Below are 16,082 nucleotides of genomic sequence, written 5' to 3' on the forward strand. Positions count from 1 at the left end.
AAAAGGGGCAAGAGTAGTCACTGCTTCAAATCAAACATCTTATCCTCTCATCAGTCAGAGATAAGCAATCAGACCTCTGAGCTAGGGATCTTCAGGAAAATGTCAAACTTCTCTGGGGTATGAATCTGTGGTGCAATGAGTCACAGATTTGCTGTTCCCAGAACACAAACCAGCAAACACCAGATGTACAGAACAGCTTTGCTTATTTATGTTTCAATTAGTAAAATGCACCCTTCGCAACTGTCCCCGGATGCGTGAACAATATCATGAAAAACACACAATACATTGGACAAATATCAATATAATTAACTCACCACCTCATCAATAAACTGCATGCACTATGCACATAATTCTCTCCCCTGCTCTCTACCCTGAGAAAAAAGCCTGAAGAATTGGTGGGCTTTGTACTGGGCCCCTAAAGGTTAGCAGACTCAGTCCCCGAACTCCAGAGTCAATGTCTATGGCTGAGAATCACATCTCCAGCTCCCCGATGTTCAAGACTAGGGACTCAAGTATCAGAAGGGTAGCCATGTTAGTCTGTATCTGTAAAAGCAGCAAAGAGTCCTGTGGCACCTTATAGACTAGCAGACGTATTGGAGCATAAGCTTCCGTGGGTGAATACCCACTGTTAGTCAGAACACCTCAGAGGATCTCAGTTGTTGTGAAGACACACATGCAGAGAAGCAGTCTCCCGTGTTGCCCACAGCCAAACAGTATAGGGCTGTAGGGCCTGGTCTAGCTCCCACTGAAGCAGCCAACAGCATAACTCCCATTAACTTCATTAATACAGGATTGTAGGCCTGATCCAAAGCTCATTGTGGCCAACGGAGTCTTCCATTGACTTCACTGGGCTTTGGATGAGGCTCCTAGCCCTCTTAGACACTCAGATGATTCATTTTGCTTCTGTTCAGCTACTAAGCTACATAAAAAAGATGCTCACACCGATGGCTGCATTTCACCTGTATTATGCTGTCTGCACTCCGAGAAGGGAACTATTCTGCATGCTGTTGGAACACTGCCGTTATTACTGATCAGCAGGTGGAATAATCATCCCGGTACAGTCGGGAGGCATTACACCTTGCTTTGTTACTGCTGTCACAATACAGGTTTTGTGCATCGAAACTGCACCAGTGAAGGTTGGTCAGAGACATTCCCGAGACCCGATGTTGCTTGTGGCTATGACGTGAATGACACTGCCAATGAGGAAAGAGTGAGTCTGATTTATTGCTTGTAAGTTACAGTTTGTTGCTTCATGAAACAATGACCTGGGGGGAGAGATATTCCAAATTAGTAGCAGAGAGAAAGGATGGTGTTTGCGGTTCAAGTGTGAGATTGGTAGTCAGGCGGTAGTCAGGTGTCTGTGTGTATGTGATTGTTTGTCTATCCATCCGTCCCAGAAGATCCTCCAGTTTGCACACCACACGCCTTCCCCAAAAGTAGAATACCCATGTTTATGAAAAAAAATATAAATGTGAAACAATACAAAGAAAGAAAGTGGATGCTCTTCTCTTAACACGTCAAAATGGGCTGATTACCAGGAGATATTTAAAACTTAAAGCGAAGATTCAAATGTCTGTCTCTTTACAGCGCGTCTACTTCATGAAGCTGAAGACCATGTACACAGTTGGATACAGTACCTCCCTTGGGACTCTGACAGTAGCCTTAGGAATCCTGGCCTCATTTAGGTGAGGGGAAGTTCTAGGCTCTTTGTTTGAATTTGTTCGGAACTGCTGATTAATTCAGAGACGCCCCACATTCCTTTGTTTGCTTTCAGAAGAATTTAAATGGTGAAATTTTCAAAATTGTTATAGAAATCGGGGCTGGAAATGCACTCAGGGTCAGTAGTCCATCTCCTGTTAGCGCAGGATTCTTCCCCGTAGTATGTTTTTTCTGTGCTTTTGCCAGCCTGGTTTCCAAGATTGGTGCTGCCACCATGTCTTCCCTTACGAGACTAGCTCACATTTTAATAGTTCTCACCCGCAGGAAGCTTTTCCTTCACTATTCAGCCTAAATTTCCTTTAAGTGCATTTTTTTGGGCCTAAATCTGGAGTAACTCTATTGGCTGCAGTCCAGTATTTCAGATTTTTACCAGCATGGCAGAGTACAAATTTGAGCCCTGGCCATGTATAATTTATGTACTTCGGAGGCTTGATTTTGTTGGTTACTCAACCAAATAAACTTCATTTATCATAAATAATGTATCAGTAAAGTGCTTCGGGACCCAAAATGCTTTGCAAACTATAGTCCGTCCTAAGTCTGCAAGCTCTCCAGGCACAGATTTCCCATTGGCTGCCGGGGGATTCAGCACATAGTGGGTTTGCAGGTACAAGACCAGAATCTAGACAGCAGCACTGATGTGCAACCAGTTCTGGGTAGAGGGCAGCAGCTTGGCACACATCACAGTTCAAAATGTGTGGGGAGGGGAAATTTTGGCCAGAGATATTACAGATATTACCCTCGACTTTTACAGCAGTGCCCTGATATCTTCCCTGTAAGAGCAGACATGACATTGTTTTTTCAGATTTTGTCGAAAGGAACCCCTCAGGGCGGGTAAATTGCATGGAATTAACACTGATGTCCCTTTGAAGGACAAAGGGCTAAGTTGATTCTGCTAAGCTTTGAATCTGTAGGCCCTAGGAGCCTAGGTCTTTGAAACCTGATTACATCAATAAGCTATCCCCTCTCTAGAAACATCATTTCATGAGATTTCTCTCTTTTGGGTACAGAAGACTCCATTGTACGAGGAACTACATCCACATGCATCTGTTTACGTCCTTCATTTTCCGAGCCTTGTCAAACTTAATCAAAGACACCATTTTGTTTTCTTCTGAGGACGTTAACTACTGCGGGGCACACACGGTAAACTCCCAGACTTCCAGAATCTTCAGTTCCCTACCCTTCCACTGGAATTTCATCAAGGCAGTTTGTAAGGAAATGCTGATGCAGGAAAGGGAGCCTACTTCCTTGGTCTTTCCTTAACATAGAGAGTTACTGGAGAAGAAAGCATTCTCTTATATAAAAGCACCTCTCTCTCTCCCTCTTGTCACTTTATTGTGCATGTTAATTGTGTCAAGCTGAAATTCTCACCATCTTTTTACAAGTTTGGGCTAGACATCGGTTTTATTCTCTCCTCCCAAGGAAGAATCTAAATAGATGGGGGAAGTGCTTTGTGGGAAATCCTGGTTCATTGAAGTCAATGAGAGTTTTGCCATTGATTTTGATGAAGCCAGGATATCACCCTCTGAGCTGAATCTTGCAGAATGTCACAGGCTTTCTTTCCTCTGTCTGTGTGATTGGGTGGGAGATGGCCACATAGAAGAGGAAAAGGGAGCACACATTCGACCATGCAGAGCCTGCCCTTAGCTCACTTGCATAGGCAAGAAACCCTTATCCATGGCTGTCTTAGGAGGCACAAAGCCATAAGCTTCCTCCTCTGCAGCAATGCATTAGTCCCTCCCCCTTCCAAGGGGGTAGAGGCCCTGGAAAGAGAGTCAGTGCTACATCTGCTCCCCAGTTCAGCCTCCCCACCCCAAACCCATGGAACTCTAATCACCTGTCAGCTATGAAGATGGGCTTCAACCCAGTAGGCTGGGAAAAGGTTTTGCTCTTTTGCATATTCATGATCCATACAATCCTTGGCCTCTCTACTGAGGTTGCCAAATTAAGGGACCAGCGAGTGCTAGCATTTGGCAACTCTGTTAGGTACTTATACAGCCCCCATTACCATACTGCCTGAGGATCTCACAGTCTTTAATGTATTTAGCCTCACAACACTGCTGAGCGGTTATTATCCCTGTTTGACAGATGTGGGACAGAGAGAGACTAAGTGACTTGCCCAGCCCAAGAAGTCTATGACAGAGTAAGGAAGTGAACCCACCTTTCTCAAGTCCCCTACCCACTGGACCCCCACTTCCTTTCCTGTCAACATCTGGAGTAAGCCCACCAATCCGTTTCAATGTTGGATACCAAAAATGATTGTGCATCCATGTTTACCTTCTGACTCTCTGCAGGAAGGTAGATGGAGATACAGCACAAGCAAATGATACTCTCTCTGTTTCCTCAGATTGGTTGTAAACTCGTCATGATCTTCTTTCAGTATTGCATCATGGCTAACTACAGTTGGCTTCTTGTAGAGGGACTGTATCTCCACACCCTTCTGGTTGTTTCTTTCTTCTCGGAAAGGAAGTTCTTCTGGTGGTTCATCGCCCTGGGATGGGGTACTGTTTGTTTATCTTTTCAATCAGAATAATGGTTGGGTGATTGTTGATTTATCTGTGAGTGGTTTATAGAACAATAACTGGATTTTCCATTGCAGGCACCCCAACCATATTTGTTATATCATGGTCCGTTGCCAGGCACCTATGTGAAGATATAGGGTAAGCCATTTTAATTAAATACAAGTTTTACTCAATAGGGGAACATGCAACATAAATGTATAAGAGGCAGCTGCATAGATTATTTTCCCATTGAAAGCCTCGTCAGCTGTTATTACTATTTAACCCTACTGAATCAAATTCCACTTTGCTGAGGTTCAGTTCGGACCTGAAGGCTGTGCAGATACTTAAACCCTGATTGAGAATTGTGACCTTAGGGGGTTCACTCAGATTGGTAAGGGTTTCTGTCACCACTTGCCCAGTAGCCCTGGGAACTTCGGTGCTATGCAGCTTTGGCTCAGAGCCCTGACACCAGCAGCCTACTCATAGCACAGGGATCTCATCTTGCCTTCCACCAGCCTGACTACTCCATGAAGGGTGACACCAAAGCCCACAACCATCCCTCCTGCAGCATCCAGTCCCTCTCACTGGACCCTTACAGAAGTTAAGTTCACTGCTTCCAAGGAGGCAGAGCACACACCAGCATAGGTGTTGGTTACTGCACCCCCAGCTTGAAGTGGTTTCCATTATACGGTAAAAGCTGTTTTATCCAGCACTTCACCAACTGGAAAGCTCTATAAATTGGCATTTCTGATCTTCATTGAAATTCCGGTTTATAGTCCGGTTGGTGCAGAGCCAGCAGGGGGTTGGGGTTTTGGAGGGGGTGCAGGGCATGGGCTCTGGGAGGTAGTTTGGGTGCAGGAGGGGGCTTAGGGAAGTGGGTTGGAATGCGGGAGAGGGCGCAGGGTGCTGGATCTGGGGGCCGCTCACCTCGGGTGGCTCCCCACAAGCAGCGACCTGTCCCGGCTGCTCCTAGGCGGAGGCACGGCAGACAACTCTGCATGCTGCCCCCACCCTGCCCCAAGCACTAGCTCTGCAGCTCCCATTGGCTGGGAACTTGGTAGGACTAGAAGACACTAGAAGACACAGGTATGGTTACAAGGGCAATAAAACCAAACACTTTCTATGACTAAAACCTCAGCAAGTTACAATCTTTGCCTAAGCAGGTTTTCTCCCCTATAGTCAGTTGCAGCTGGTCTTGGTTTTTCAGGCCAAGAAGATCCATGTTTGATGAGCTGTAAGGGCGCTGCTTCCCCTTTGTCCCCTAGGTGATAGATGCCAAAAAGGCTCTTCTTCTGCTTATATTTCCCAAAGCCTGTTGTCTCTGTTTCAAGAGCCAGGAAGAGTTACTGGGGTTCCAGTTCCATCCCCCATTGTGATCATTAAGCGGTATTTCCCCCCCTCCCCCGGCCTGGTTGTTTAGCTTGATGGCTTTGTTTTCCTTCTATGCAGATGTACTTTTCATTGTTCCTTGTGGTATTACCTGGCTCCATTTACACTGGAGGCACACAAAAATGGTGAAATAACATTCCTTTGTCTTGGATAGGCTGGGCTTATGCACTGTCTGAAAAACATGTTTTAAGAACATATTTCCAGCACACATCCATACTTCTGTATACAACCCCCTGTACGTACATGGTGCAATGATATTAATGACCGGTGTGTTACTGGTTTGCGTATGATACCTTACATGACACCTTTTAGAAACAGATTATGACAATAGCGTGTTGGGGCAATGAGTGTGTCTGGCCTGATGTGAGTTACTGTATGATGTGCCCTCTGCCAGATGGCACTAAGGGACTCAGTATGCACAAAATGATTTTAAACTCTTTTTAAATAGGGTTTGTCTACAAAGGCAGCCAGGTTTTTCAAACCTAGTGGATGCCCTTTAAAGCCACCTGGCCTTCTCTTTTTGCACTCTAGGAAGAGACTTGGAGCACAGCCATTTCAAAGCCCGGCTTTGTAGCTGACTTGTAAGAACAATGAAACCTCGTTTCTCAGATGGCTTCAGGTGTTTTCCGCAAGGTTTTTGGATAAATAGGATTGTACTTCATTTTAAGGGCTATATGTCATTTGGCTAGTCCAGATGCAATCTAACCTCATTGAAGTTTTGCCACTGATGTTAGTGGGGGCAGGAGTAGAATGGAAATTATTTAATATTGTGAATAGAGACCTATTAGAAGAGCTAAGAAATTAAAAACCCTGTGTGAAAGCAGTTGGCATTTGGGGATCTAAAGAGTACATCTTTTTTTTTCTTATTATTATTACAGGTGTTGGGACATTAATACCAATGCTGCTGTCTGGTGGATCATTAGAGGCCCTGTAGTCCTGTCTATTTTTGTGAGTCTGTTCTGTAACAAGTGCTTGCAAAGTGCATTTCCAAATGTTGTGAAATCAAAGATCACCCACTTGATATGGTTTAAAATGGTCTATCAAATGATTTTAAACTTGTGCCTTAACTGGTGTGATACAACCTCAGTGACTTTTGCTTAGTAGGAGTCAGCATCTCTAACTAATACCTTAGGGCTAACTTTACAAAGAAAGCTCTGAGCTCCCTTCCAAGAAGCGAAAACCTAAGGGGGATCAGGTTTCCACATCTTGCTGATTTCACATGAACTTCAACTGTCTTGTGGAAGCTTGTTTTGGACTGTTCCCTGGGAGGCTCTGGAGGAGAAACAAAAGGGCCGAAGCTTTCAGCACAACAGTCGTTTTGCCTACGCTCTGACACTGCCTCGCTCAGCAAAACCACAACCAGCTTGCTTTAGACCACACGGCCACCAGTTTTAGCTTTTCAATATGAATCCAGAGCCAAATTCTGCCCTCACTTACACCCATTCAACTCTCTTGACCCCAGAAAGATGAACGGAAGGCGGGACAACTGGGCAAGCCAATCAGAAAACTTAGCAGGACCACAGCATTTCTTTTCATTGACTGCAACAACCTACATTCATACTAGATGGGGTGAGATTTAAATTACAGCCAGGTCAGGAAATTCTGCGATAAAGTGACAAACTTAACTGTGTGTTGGGGCGGAGGGGGGGTGTCTCTCCTAGAGCAGCAAAAAGCACAGCTATGAAGATGGCTCACATACATGGCAATGCAATAATATTTTAATGCATAAAAATAAGGAATCACTCATTTAACAAATCTACATCGCACAAAAGCACATTCCTATTTGCAATGTCCACTGGGGAAAACACAAAAAGGTGCCCCTTCATGTTTACTCAAATTAACCTGAGACCCCAAAAATTTAGCCCGTTATATTTAATACAGTATGTGTAGGAAAGGGTTAAAAGCTACAGTGCAGTGGCATGATGAAGAAGCCACTGCAGGTGAGTAAATTAATGGGTTGCTAGCTGCATAGTGGCTGGAGCACAGAGTATCCACATTGGGAGATGTGATGTGAAACATAGATAAGCTGAATTTTATTTCTCCATGCTCCAGTCTGGCTACACTCCTCCTTACCAAGAAAGGAGAACTGAATCTGTATCTGACTAGATCATATTATTTCTACTCTTTGTCTGCAGGCCAAATGAACAGAGAAAGAGATTGCTTCCCTTTCCTACTTCCCAAGAAGCAGATCAGCATATTTAGTTGGCTTTCCTCCTTGCGGAAACGAAAACGAAAGCACTCCTACAATGGTTACCATTATGAACCCTGCTTTGCCTGTAGTTAGTGTGGATCCAGTATCTAAGATCCCCTATATGCAGAACAAATGGTATCTGTAACAATGATTGTCAAAGGATAATTTTAATGGCTTCCTCTGAACATCTTCACCTGTGTCTAATCAAGCCGGGGCAATCAGCTGGCCCCCTAAAAGCCAAATTTTGAACAGGGGATATTTGAAAATTGTGGCAACTATTCATTTTGCCAGTGTGCATCACCTCCCTTTTCTCTGGTGATTTGTCTTGAAGTTTGGATAATGAATCCTGTCCACTATTTAGTTGGGTCTGGAAGAAATTAACCCCTTGGCAGAGGGATAGCACAGGGCCTATGTGCTGCTTAAGTCTTCAAAATAGGGATACATAGGTGAATGTCACTCTCTAGGGGCACCTAGAGATTAATGTAGTTAGTTAAATCAGATGGGTAAAGCCAGGCTGCAGGTCCTGTGCAGAGCACAGCAATGCGCTGCTAATAAGAGATTTCAGTAGTCTGACCTCTGTCATCCATGTTTGTTGTTTTTACAGGTTAATTTCATTCTTTTTGTAAATATTTTAAGAATCTTAATGAGAAAGCTCAGATCGCCAGAAGGAAGGGGAAATGATTTCAACCAATACAAGTAGGTTATCTCTTCACTATTTAAACATATATATATATATATAAACACCTCACCTTTAAATAGTTCCCTTTTCTCCCATTTTATGATATCATCTTCCTGTTTATTTCTACTCCTAGGAGACTCGCAAAATCGACACTCCTTCTCGTCCCCCTTTTTGGAATTCACTATATCATCTTTGCTTTTTTCCCTGAGGACGTGAACAGCGGCACGATGGAAATTCAGTTGTTTTTTGAATTAGCACTCGGATCATTCCAGGTGATATTTGACATCTATAACCTTTTAATCAAAGAAAGGACATTTCCCTCCCTTTCTAATATCCCCTCTGCAGCAGTAAAAGCAAGATACTTGATCTGCTTTTGGATTTTTTTTAATCAATTCTAATCTGGAAAAACTGTCCCCGAAATATTAAACCTGGTTGATATGGTTCTGTTATTTTACAGGGCTTTATTGTGGCTGTGCTGTACTGTTTTCTCAATGGCGAGGTGAGTTTTCTGCATACACAGCTCCTATTAAGCTCCTATTAAGCTCCTATCAAGGCACCTCCACAGGCTCAAGCTTACAGTAGCAATGAGCATTAGTTCAAATTATTCCTTCGCATGTGAATCCCCTTATACTTCATCTGTCAGCCTGCTGCCCATTTGCCTAGCTTCACCTCTGAAGTTCCCCACAGTCTTCTTTAGACTCGAGTAACCTATGTAAGTATGTACCATCTGCAAACTTTGCCACCTCTTTGTCCCCCAACCCTTTCCCCAGATTATTAAACACCAGGCCTGGGAGGGAACATGAGAGCATCCTGTTAATCACTGGCCATACTGAAAACTGACCAGGTATTCCTACACTTTGGTATCTGCATCTAAACTAGGTTCTAATACACAACAGTACTTTGCCTGTCAGCCTATGCCTGCTTAGTTCCCTTCATTACCTCTTGTGAGGGAATGTATCAAAAGGTTTATTAGAGTCCAAATAAATGATGTCATCTTAGATCTTTGAGGCAGGGACTGTCTTTGTACAGCACCTAGCACGATGACGTCTTGGTCCATGACTATGAGTCCTAGGTGCTACCTTAATTACTGCAGAGTCGGAAACAGTTTTCCCATCCCAAGAGAATTTGAGATTTCAAAAACTTTCCCCCATCCCAAATCTAGCCGAAAAGTCAAAATCTCAAACTTTCACTAATTGAAAATCTGAAAAACAATTTTGGATCAGGTCAATCAAAATGGTTTCCCTTAAATATCAACCTTGAAAAAAGAAATTATAAAATCAACTTAAATTTCTGAATGAAAAAAGCCATTTCAAACACAAAAAGGGAACTTTTCATTCTGAAAATGTCAAAACAGGGTGTTTGTATAATTTAGAAACTTAAAAACAATTAAAAAATGGGAAATTTGTCAAAACCGACCCTTACCCTTTTCTGAAGAAAAAACATTTGTTCAGAAAATTCCCAAACAGCTCTAACCGCAATACAATAAAATAATAATATCCAGTACCTTCCTCTGTTCTTAAACTCGGGGTTAGATAAAGAGTACCTCAGGTGGAACAAACATAAACTTTGGGTAAGGGGAACTGTCTCTCCTTTTCCCATTGTGTTGATTCCCTGCAAAAATGCAAGGTTCTACACAAACTCACTGACCAAAATGTTCTGTGACTTTACTGCTTAGGTTCAATTGGAAATTCACAGAAAATGGAGGCAGTGGCATTTAAGCCAACACATTCACTTGAATCAGCACCTCAACTCTTCGTCCAGTAACGGAGGAAGTGGTTTCACCCAGGTGATGCAGATGATGAAGCCCAGCCCTCAAGAGCAAAAGAGGCAGACTATCCAGAAGTCAAGTGTAATTTAGCAGACAAAGTGCAGTCCAGGCTACTTCTGTCTTAAGACACACATGGGCTGCACCGACTCCCATGGTCTGCACCAGGAACTTTCTGAATGTAGCTGAAAGCAGAACTTGGCCCTCTGTCAACTGTTCTTGCAGCAGATCTGTTTGTCTATATCCTGTATAGCGGTTTTACTACTATGGTTATTTTGCAAGGATTCTGCTCTTTCCTCTCCCCTCCCTTCCGGTTCCATGACAACTAAAACCAGATTATATACAACATTCCTTGTACCTACATTACTTGAAGGTACTGAGAAAGCATCTGGAAGAAAAGCTGCAAACATTTGAAATGGGGTGCCTGGGCCATATCCGAGGAGGGACAAGGCTAGGTAAACTAAGAAATGATGACATCTGTAGCACTTGGCTATGTTCATTAAAGAGCACCAATTACAATGGATTGGCCGTGTTGCTAGAATGACCCCACACCAACTTACTGCAATTTGTTCTCTACAGAAGAGCGCAAAGAGAGGGGCTGTGGACATCCAAGGAGAGAGCGGTATAACACAGTGCATAAAGCCGCCCACCCAACTCCTCAACAGGCTCAAATGGCAGCTTAAACCAGACATGGATGGACTCTTCTCAGACCCTCAGCCCTACCCACCCTTGGCGCTGGAAAAAGGAGACGGTGATGATTTCTGCCTTGTGTGATGAGTCAGCCTCGAGTTACCTCTGAACCTGAGCTTGCTTAAATCTAATCAGTCATCCCTGAGCCAGAGAGTGTGATGAGTCGTCAGAGGCAATTACCTGCAGGTCTTGTGATAGTTCCCAGGACATTCAACCAGGGTTCAGCCAATACACAGGTGAGGACCAAGGCAGGTATATAGGCCCCTACAGGACATAGTCTCTCCGGTCTGCTCAGTGTCATTACTTGGCTGGGATCATTCCCATTGCCTTGTAGGTCTGTGTTGCCAACCAGGCTGTGGGCGGTCAGGCCTAATGGTGAGGGCAAGAGTTCATCCTACCAATAAGAGCTGGGTCCCAGGTGGGTGAAGTCCAGGAAACAAGCTGAGGGTCACTACTGAAGAGACAGAAGCCAAATGCTAGAACCAAAGGGCATGGTATGCGCTGAACGGCTGTGGAGGCCAGGCTTATAAGCAGGACTGCTAAAGCAGCAACCAATCAGGGGCTCTGGCACTCTGAGGTCTAAGGTGGTGCGGTGAAGCTCACTGGTTGCCTACCAGCACAATTAGTCAGGGAGCAGGCCAGCAGCTGGTCTGGACCCTGACATTCTGACAGACTGCTCCTGCTCCCGCTGGTCCTCACTCCTGCTTCAGTGCCTGGGTCTATGCTAGCTAGACTCTGCTCCTGCCTCAGCTGGGAGCCTGGCGCTTCTGACACCTTGATACACTCGTTAATTCCTTCTTCCTATACCATGGCTTCCTTCCGCTCCATTGTGGCTGGATTGGACTCATGATTATAAAATGTTTCATATTTCTTTTCCTGTTGAAGGCCGGACTGTAGATATGATTCTGCTTTGCAGGATGAAGGTTGCACAATATATTCTAAAGCACCATATTAGTTGAAGATGTAGAATTAGTTGTTTAACCCTTTGTTTCACCCTTAAAACTTGTCTGTCTTCAAAATCTCCCAGTTGTAGGTGAAATACGCTGGGAAGGGTAGGGCTTGGCTCAGCTGTTGTTTCCTTCCTACTAGGTATCCATTGTGTAGCTAGGTTTCAGTGGCATCGGAATATATGGGAATAGTTTTCTTCCCTTCAACTGTTCTAACAATGCAGTTATCAGAAAACAACACAATTGTATTGTCTGGGTTAATATGATCACTTGAACTGGTAGAAGCAGAGACCCATTCTGACAAGTTCCCATACTAGCACCTGTTCCCCCAAATTAAAAAAAAAAAAGCCTTCGACATTTACTGTTGTGTCTATACTTGTGAGATCTGTCTCTCCAGTCTTCCAAGTGAAGGCAGGGGAAAGTCTTTACAAATTCTGCCTTACACAATACTACTGAAATCAATGAGTTTACACAGAGCATGACCTCAGTGGCGCTACACACAGTGCTTAATTTGTGCCAGGGCTTGCCGGGGCTCAGCCCCGGCACCCCTGGGCTTGCCACATCAGTTATGAATGTAAAAAAATTGCTTGAGCCCTGGCACCTAATTGCTTGAGCCCCAGCCCCTCTTTCATTACCAACTAAGCACTGGCTACACAAATATACCACCTGGCTTTCTGGTCCAAAATTCTGATTTTAAGAATAGTATCTTGCCAACTGAGTCCTCTTGGTCCCGATTAGGAAGGGATGAAATAGTTCAGCTGGAAATAAGAATCAAACCAACTGGTGGCTGGGTGTTTTTGAGAGCTTAGAAAAAGTTCATTTACATTCTTTTCCTCCACTTGGGTTAGTGCTTTTACTCCTGAGGGAATTCTGCCCCCCAAAATTAAAAATTCTGCACAAAATATATATATATAACATTCTGCACATTTTATTTGTTGATAAATAAATGTGGAGCCTCCAGCATGGCAGTGGGACGCACAGGCCACTGGGTGCACAGAGGTGGGATATCACCAGCAGCCCCCCTGGGACAAAGCCCCAGGGCCGTGAAGTTGCAGCCAGTCCTGACAGTGCAAGGGCAACTTGGGCCTGCCCCAGAAACACCCTGGGGCTCTGCCGCTCTGCGCCAGATGTGGGCAGGCAGGCTCAGCCCAGCAGGATCCAAGTGTAGAGGGGCTTAGTGTGGGGGAATCCAGGTGTCGGGTCATAGAGTTCCATGTGGGGGCAATTGGGGCTTAGTGTGGGGGATCTGAATGCACAGGGGCTCGCTGAGGGGGTTTCAGGCGCAGGGGCAACAGGATTCTGCAGTGGGAGCTCAAGTGAAGGTGGCTGGGGCTCAGCAGGAGGGATCTGGGTGTGGGGGGTTGGGGTTCGGCAGTGGGTCTAGGTGTGAGGGGCTCAGCGGGGGCGGTTTGGGTGCTGGGGGAGTGGGGCTTAGTGGGGTGAGGGTCTGAGTGTGGGGGGCTCATTGAGTGGTCCAAGTGCAGGGGGGCAGGGCTCATCAGGGTGGGAGTTCGATGGGCCTGCTTACCGGGAGGAGCCCCTACTGATGTTGCTGCTGAGGGGACGCCACATGCCAGGCTCCTGTTCCCCTCTCCCTCCCCCGTTTCCCCTATCCTCTTCTCTTCCTCATCCCATCTTCCTTTCCCACTGCCCTCTTCCCCATCTCCTCCCACTTCTCCCCACTGTCCCCTGCCCCATCCCCCTCCTCTGACTCCCACATCCCCTTCCCCTGCCCTATCCCACCACCGTCCATCCCCACTCTCTCTTCCCCTCACCCATCTTCTCCCATTTCCCCCAACCCACCCTGCCCCCCTCACTCTGCCCCACCATAGGCACTCACTGTTGTATAGAAAACAGGATGGCTCCCAGCACACAAAGGGGAGCCTGACTAGCCTAGGACCCAGGAAGCAGCGTCTGAGCGGCACCCTCCTTCAGTCGTGCAGCTCTGGCTTGCAGAAAGAGCCCTTGTTTGAGGGGGCAATGCATCCCAAACTTCACCCACTGGCAGCCCCAGCCCCCTTTCCCCCCGCACAGCTTCTCTTTGCTTCCCCATCACTTTCTGGTGAGGATCTCTTCATATGACCTGTGCCATGGACTCAGTGGAACTACTTGGGTGAGAAAAGGCCCATCACTAGAAGAAAGGGATGGACAATCTGGCATTTGTGTAAAGTCAGTTTCACCATATCCCTCTATATTCAGTTAGCTTCGCTGTTGATGTTATAGCTCACCCACCAACAGGAAAACAAAAATGTTTTTAATAAAGAAAGATTTGAGTGTAAAATCACACAAATTGACAGGACTTCCCAGGAGCAGGCCTACAACCTGGAACCACTGTTAACTTGTGTTTTTGAAAATGGCTGAACTTCAAGTTGATGGGGTCTCTTTAAGTTAGGTCTAGTCTACACTGAAAAGTTACATCAGCGTAGCAACATCTCTCAGGGGTGTGAAAAAGCCACACCCTTGAGACATGTTGTTAAACCGACCTAACCTCCTGTGTAGACAGCACTAGGTGGATGGAAGAATTCTTCCACTGACATAGCTACTGCCTCTGGTTACCTACAGCAGCAGGGAACCCTTCCTGTCACTGTAGTAAGTGTCTGCACTGAAGTGCTACAATGGCACGGGTGCTGCGGTAGGGTTCGGAGTGTAGCCTTAGCCTTACTTACCCATAGCAACAAAAGGAAGGATCATCAGAATGAGGATTAGAATATGGGAGTCCTTGGCATCTAGCCCGGTGCTTGGGTGATTACATAACACGGCTCTTTGACACAGACGTAGACAAACATCTCTACTTCTGGTTTACTTACCCCAAACAGATAGAACCTACAGGCTTTTTGTGAGTCACTCAGCCCCAGTCCATGTAGCATATAATTAAATTTCCCTCCCTCACAACATCCCAGATGCTGCCAGAAAGATACCAACATTAATCCAAATTTTCCCTCACACAGATACACAAACCTGAACCAAAACCAACAAGAGTGGCTAAACAGTGTGTACGTTCCCAGTTTGACAATAATTTATCAGTGAATTCAATGCCTCTGATTGTTGCATGTTTGTAGGGAAAAGCTTTACAGTACTTCTATCTGAATACAAAATTGTAGGTCAAGAGATTTAACAGGAAGTAATCAATATAAATCTGAATATTAATGCCAACTGTTATATGATGTAACTATTTGCAAACCCACAAATCAATGGAAGGGTTTAGCCTCAGAATATAGTGAAAGAGGAGAGGTATCCAAAGACAGTAGCTGGCTACATGTGAGTCAGCGTTGGTGTAAGTTTTTATAGATCATGGAAATCCTTTCAGATCAAAGGTGAATCCTATTATCAACATGCACTGGAATAAACACCGATCCAAGCAGGGTTTGATCACAACAACCTCTGCAGTCACAAAACTGCATTCTCTCCCCCCACTTCTCTTCCTGGCGTTCTGGTACCAAATGGAGTTTTAAAAGGTCATTCTGTTTGATCTACTTAACCCTGTTAGAGGATGTGTTCTCCCCGTTCCATGTTCCTGGTACTCTACTTTGGGCATTTACAAAGGCATTAATCAGTACAGGGTTTTTTTTTCAAAGGTGCAGAGCACCTGCAAGGCCCATTGTATTCAGTGGAAGTTGGGGAGGCTCAGCCCTTCTGAAAATCAGGCCCGCAGCATCTAAGCCCCAGATGCAGAAAGACATGTGCACTATGTGTGTTGAGAACTGAACATAAAAGCCATCCGTTTATTGCATACACTAGGCACTCCCCCTGCTGCTCTTCAAAAGCAGTAAGCAAAACGGTTTTCTTTGCCCTCTATGGATATTTCTGCTAACAGCACTGGTGCTGTAGGGGAGACAGAAGGCAGCTGCATGAATTCCTACAGCACTAGACTCATACTGAAGTGTGTACTGAACTGAACAAAAATCAATAGGAAAATAGTTCTCAGGAAACATTACAATGGGGAACAGGACAAAATGATTATAAAAAAAGTTCATGCAAAATTCCGAATCTAGTCACCTGGGGCTACTTATCTGCCATTGAACAATGAATGTAAGTATGATTTGACTATCAGAAAATCCATTTTCAGGGTTCATTGATCAGATGCATTCCTTTCCCAATGCATTGCTCCCTTCTGTTCAGTATGCTGCACTTCACTGACATTTGTTAACCATAAATTGAACTTCTATAGCATCTTTCATCTTACAGAAAGATTCTCAATCTGCCC

The 16,082-nt window shown here is 45.0% G+C and overlaps 1 protein-coding gene across 1 annotated transcript in view; it reads left to right on the forward strand.

The window, feature by feature from the left end:
* The window catches only part of SCTR (secretin receptor), a 30,277-nt gene extending 19,943 nt beyond the window's left edge, over positions 1-10,334 (forward strand). Inside the window, exons 4-13 of the mRNA XM_074966794.1 lie at positions 1,107-1,210; positions 1,588-1,685; positions 2,727-2,859; positions 4,064-4,217; positions 4,316-4,376; positions 6,485-6,554; positions 8,402-8,493; positions 8,610-8,748; positions 8,934-8,975; positions 10,152-10,334. Of these exons, the coding sequence (XP_074822895.1) occupies positions 1,107-1,210; positions 1,588-1,685; positions 2,727-2,859; positions 4,064-4,217; positions 4,316-4,376; positions 6,485-6,554; positions 8,402-8,493; positions 8,610-8,748; positions 8,934-8,975; positions 10,152-10,334 (1,076 nt within the window). The remainder of the gene's footprint in view (positions 1-1,106; positions 1,211-1,587; positions 1,686-2,726; positions 2,860-4,063; positions 4,218-4,315; positions 4,377-6,484; positions 6,555-8,401; positions 8,494-8,609; positions 8,749-8,933; positions 8,976-10,151) is intronic.
* Positions 10,335-16,082: the final 5,748 nt, after the last annotated feature.

This window comes from Natator depressus, chromosome 11 (assembly GCF_965152275.1).
Source record: "Natator depressus isolate rNatDep1 chromosome 11, rNatDep2.hap1, whole genome shotgun sequence".
NCBI classification, from domain to species: Eukaryota; Metazoa; Chordata; order Testudines; family Cheloniidae; genus Natator; species Natator depressus.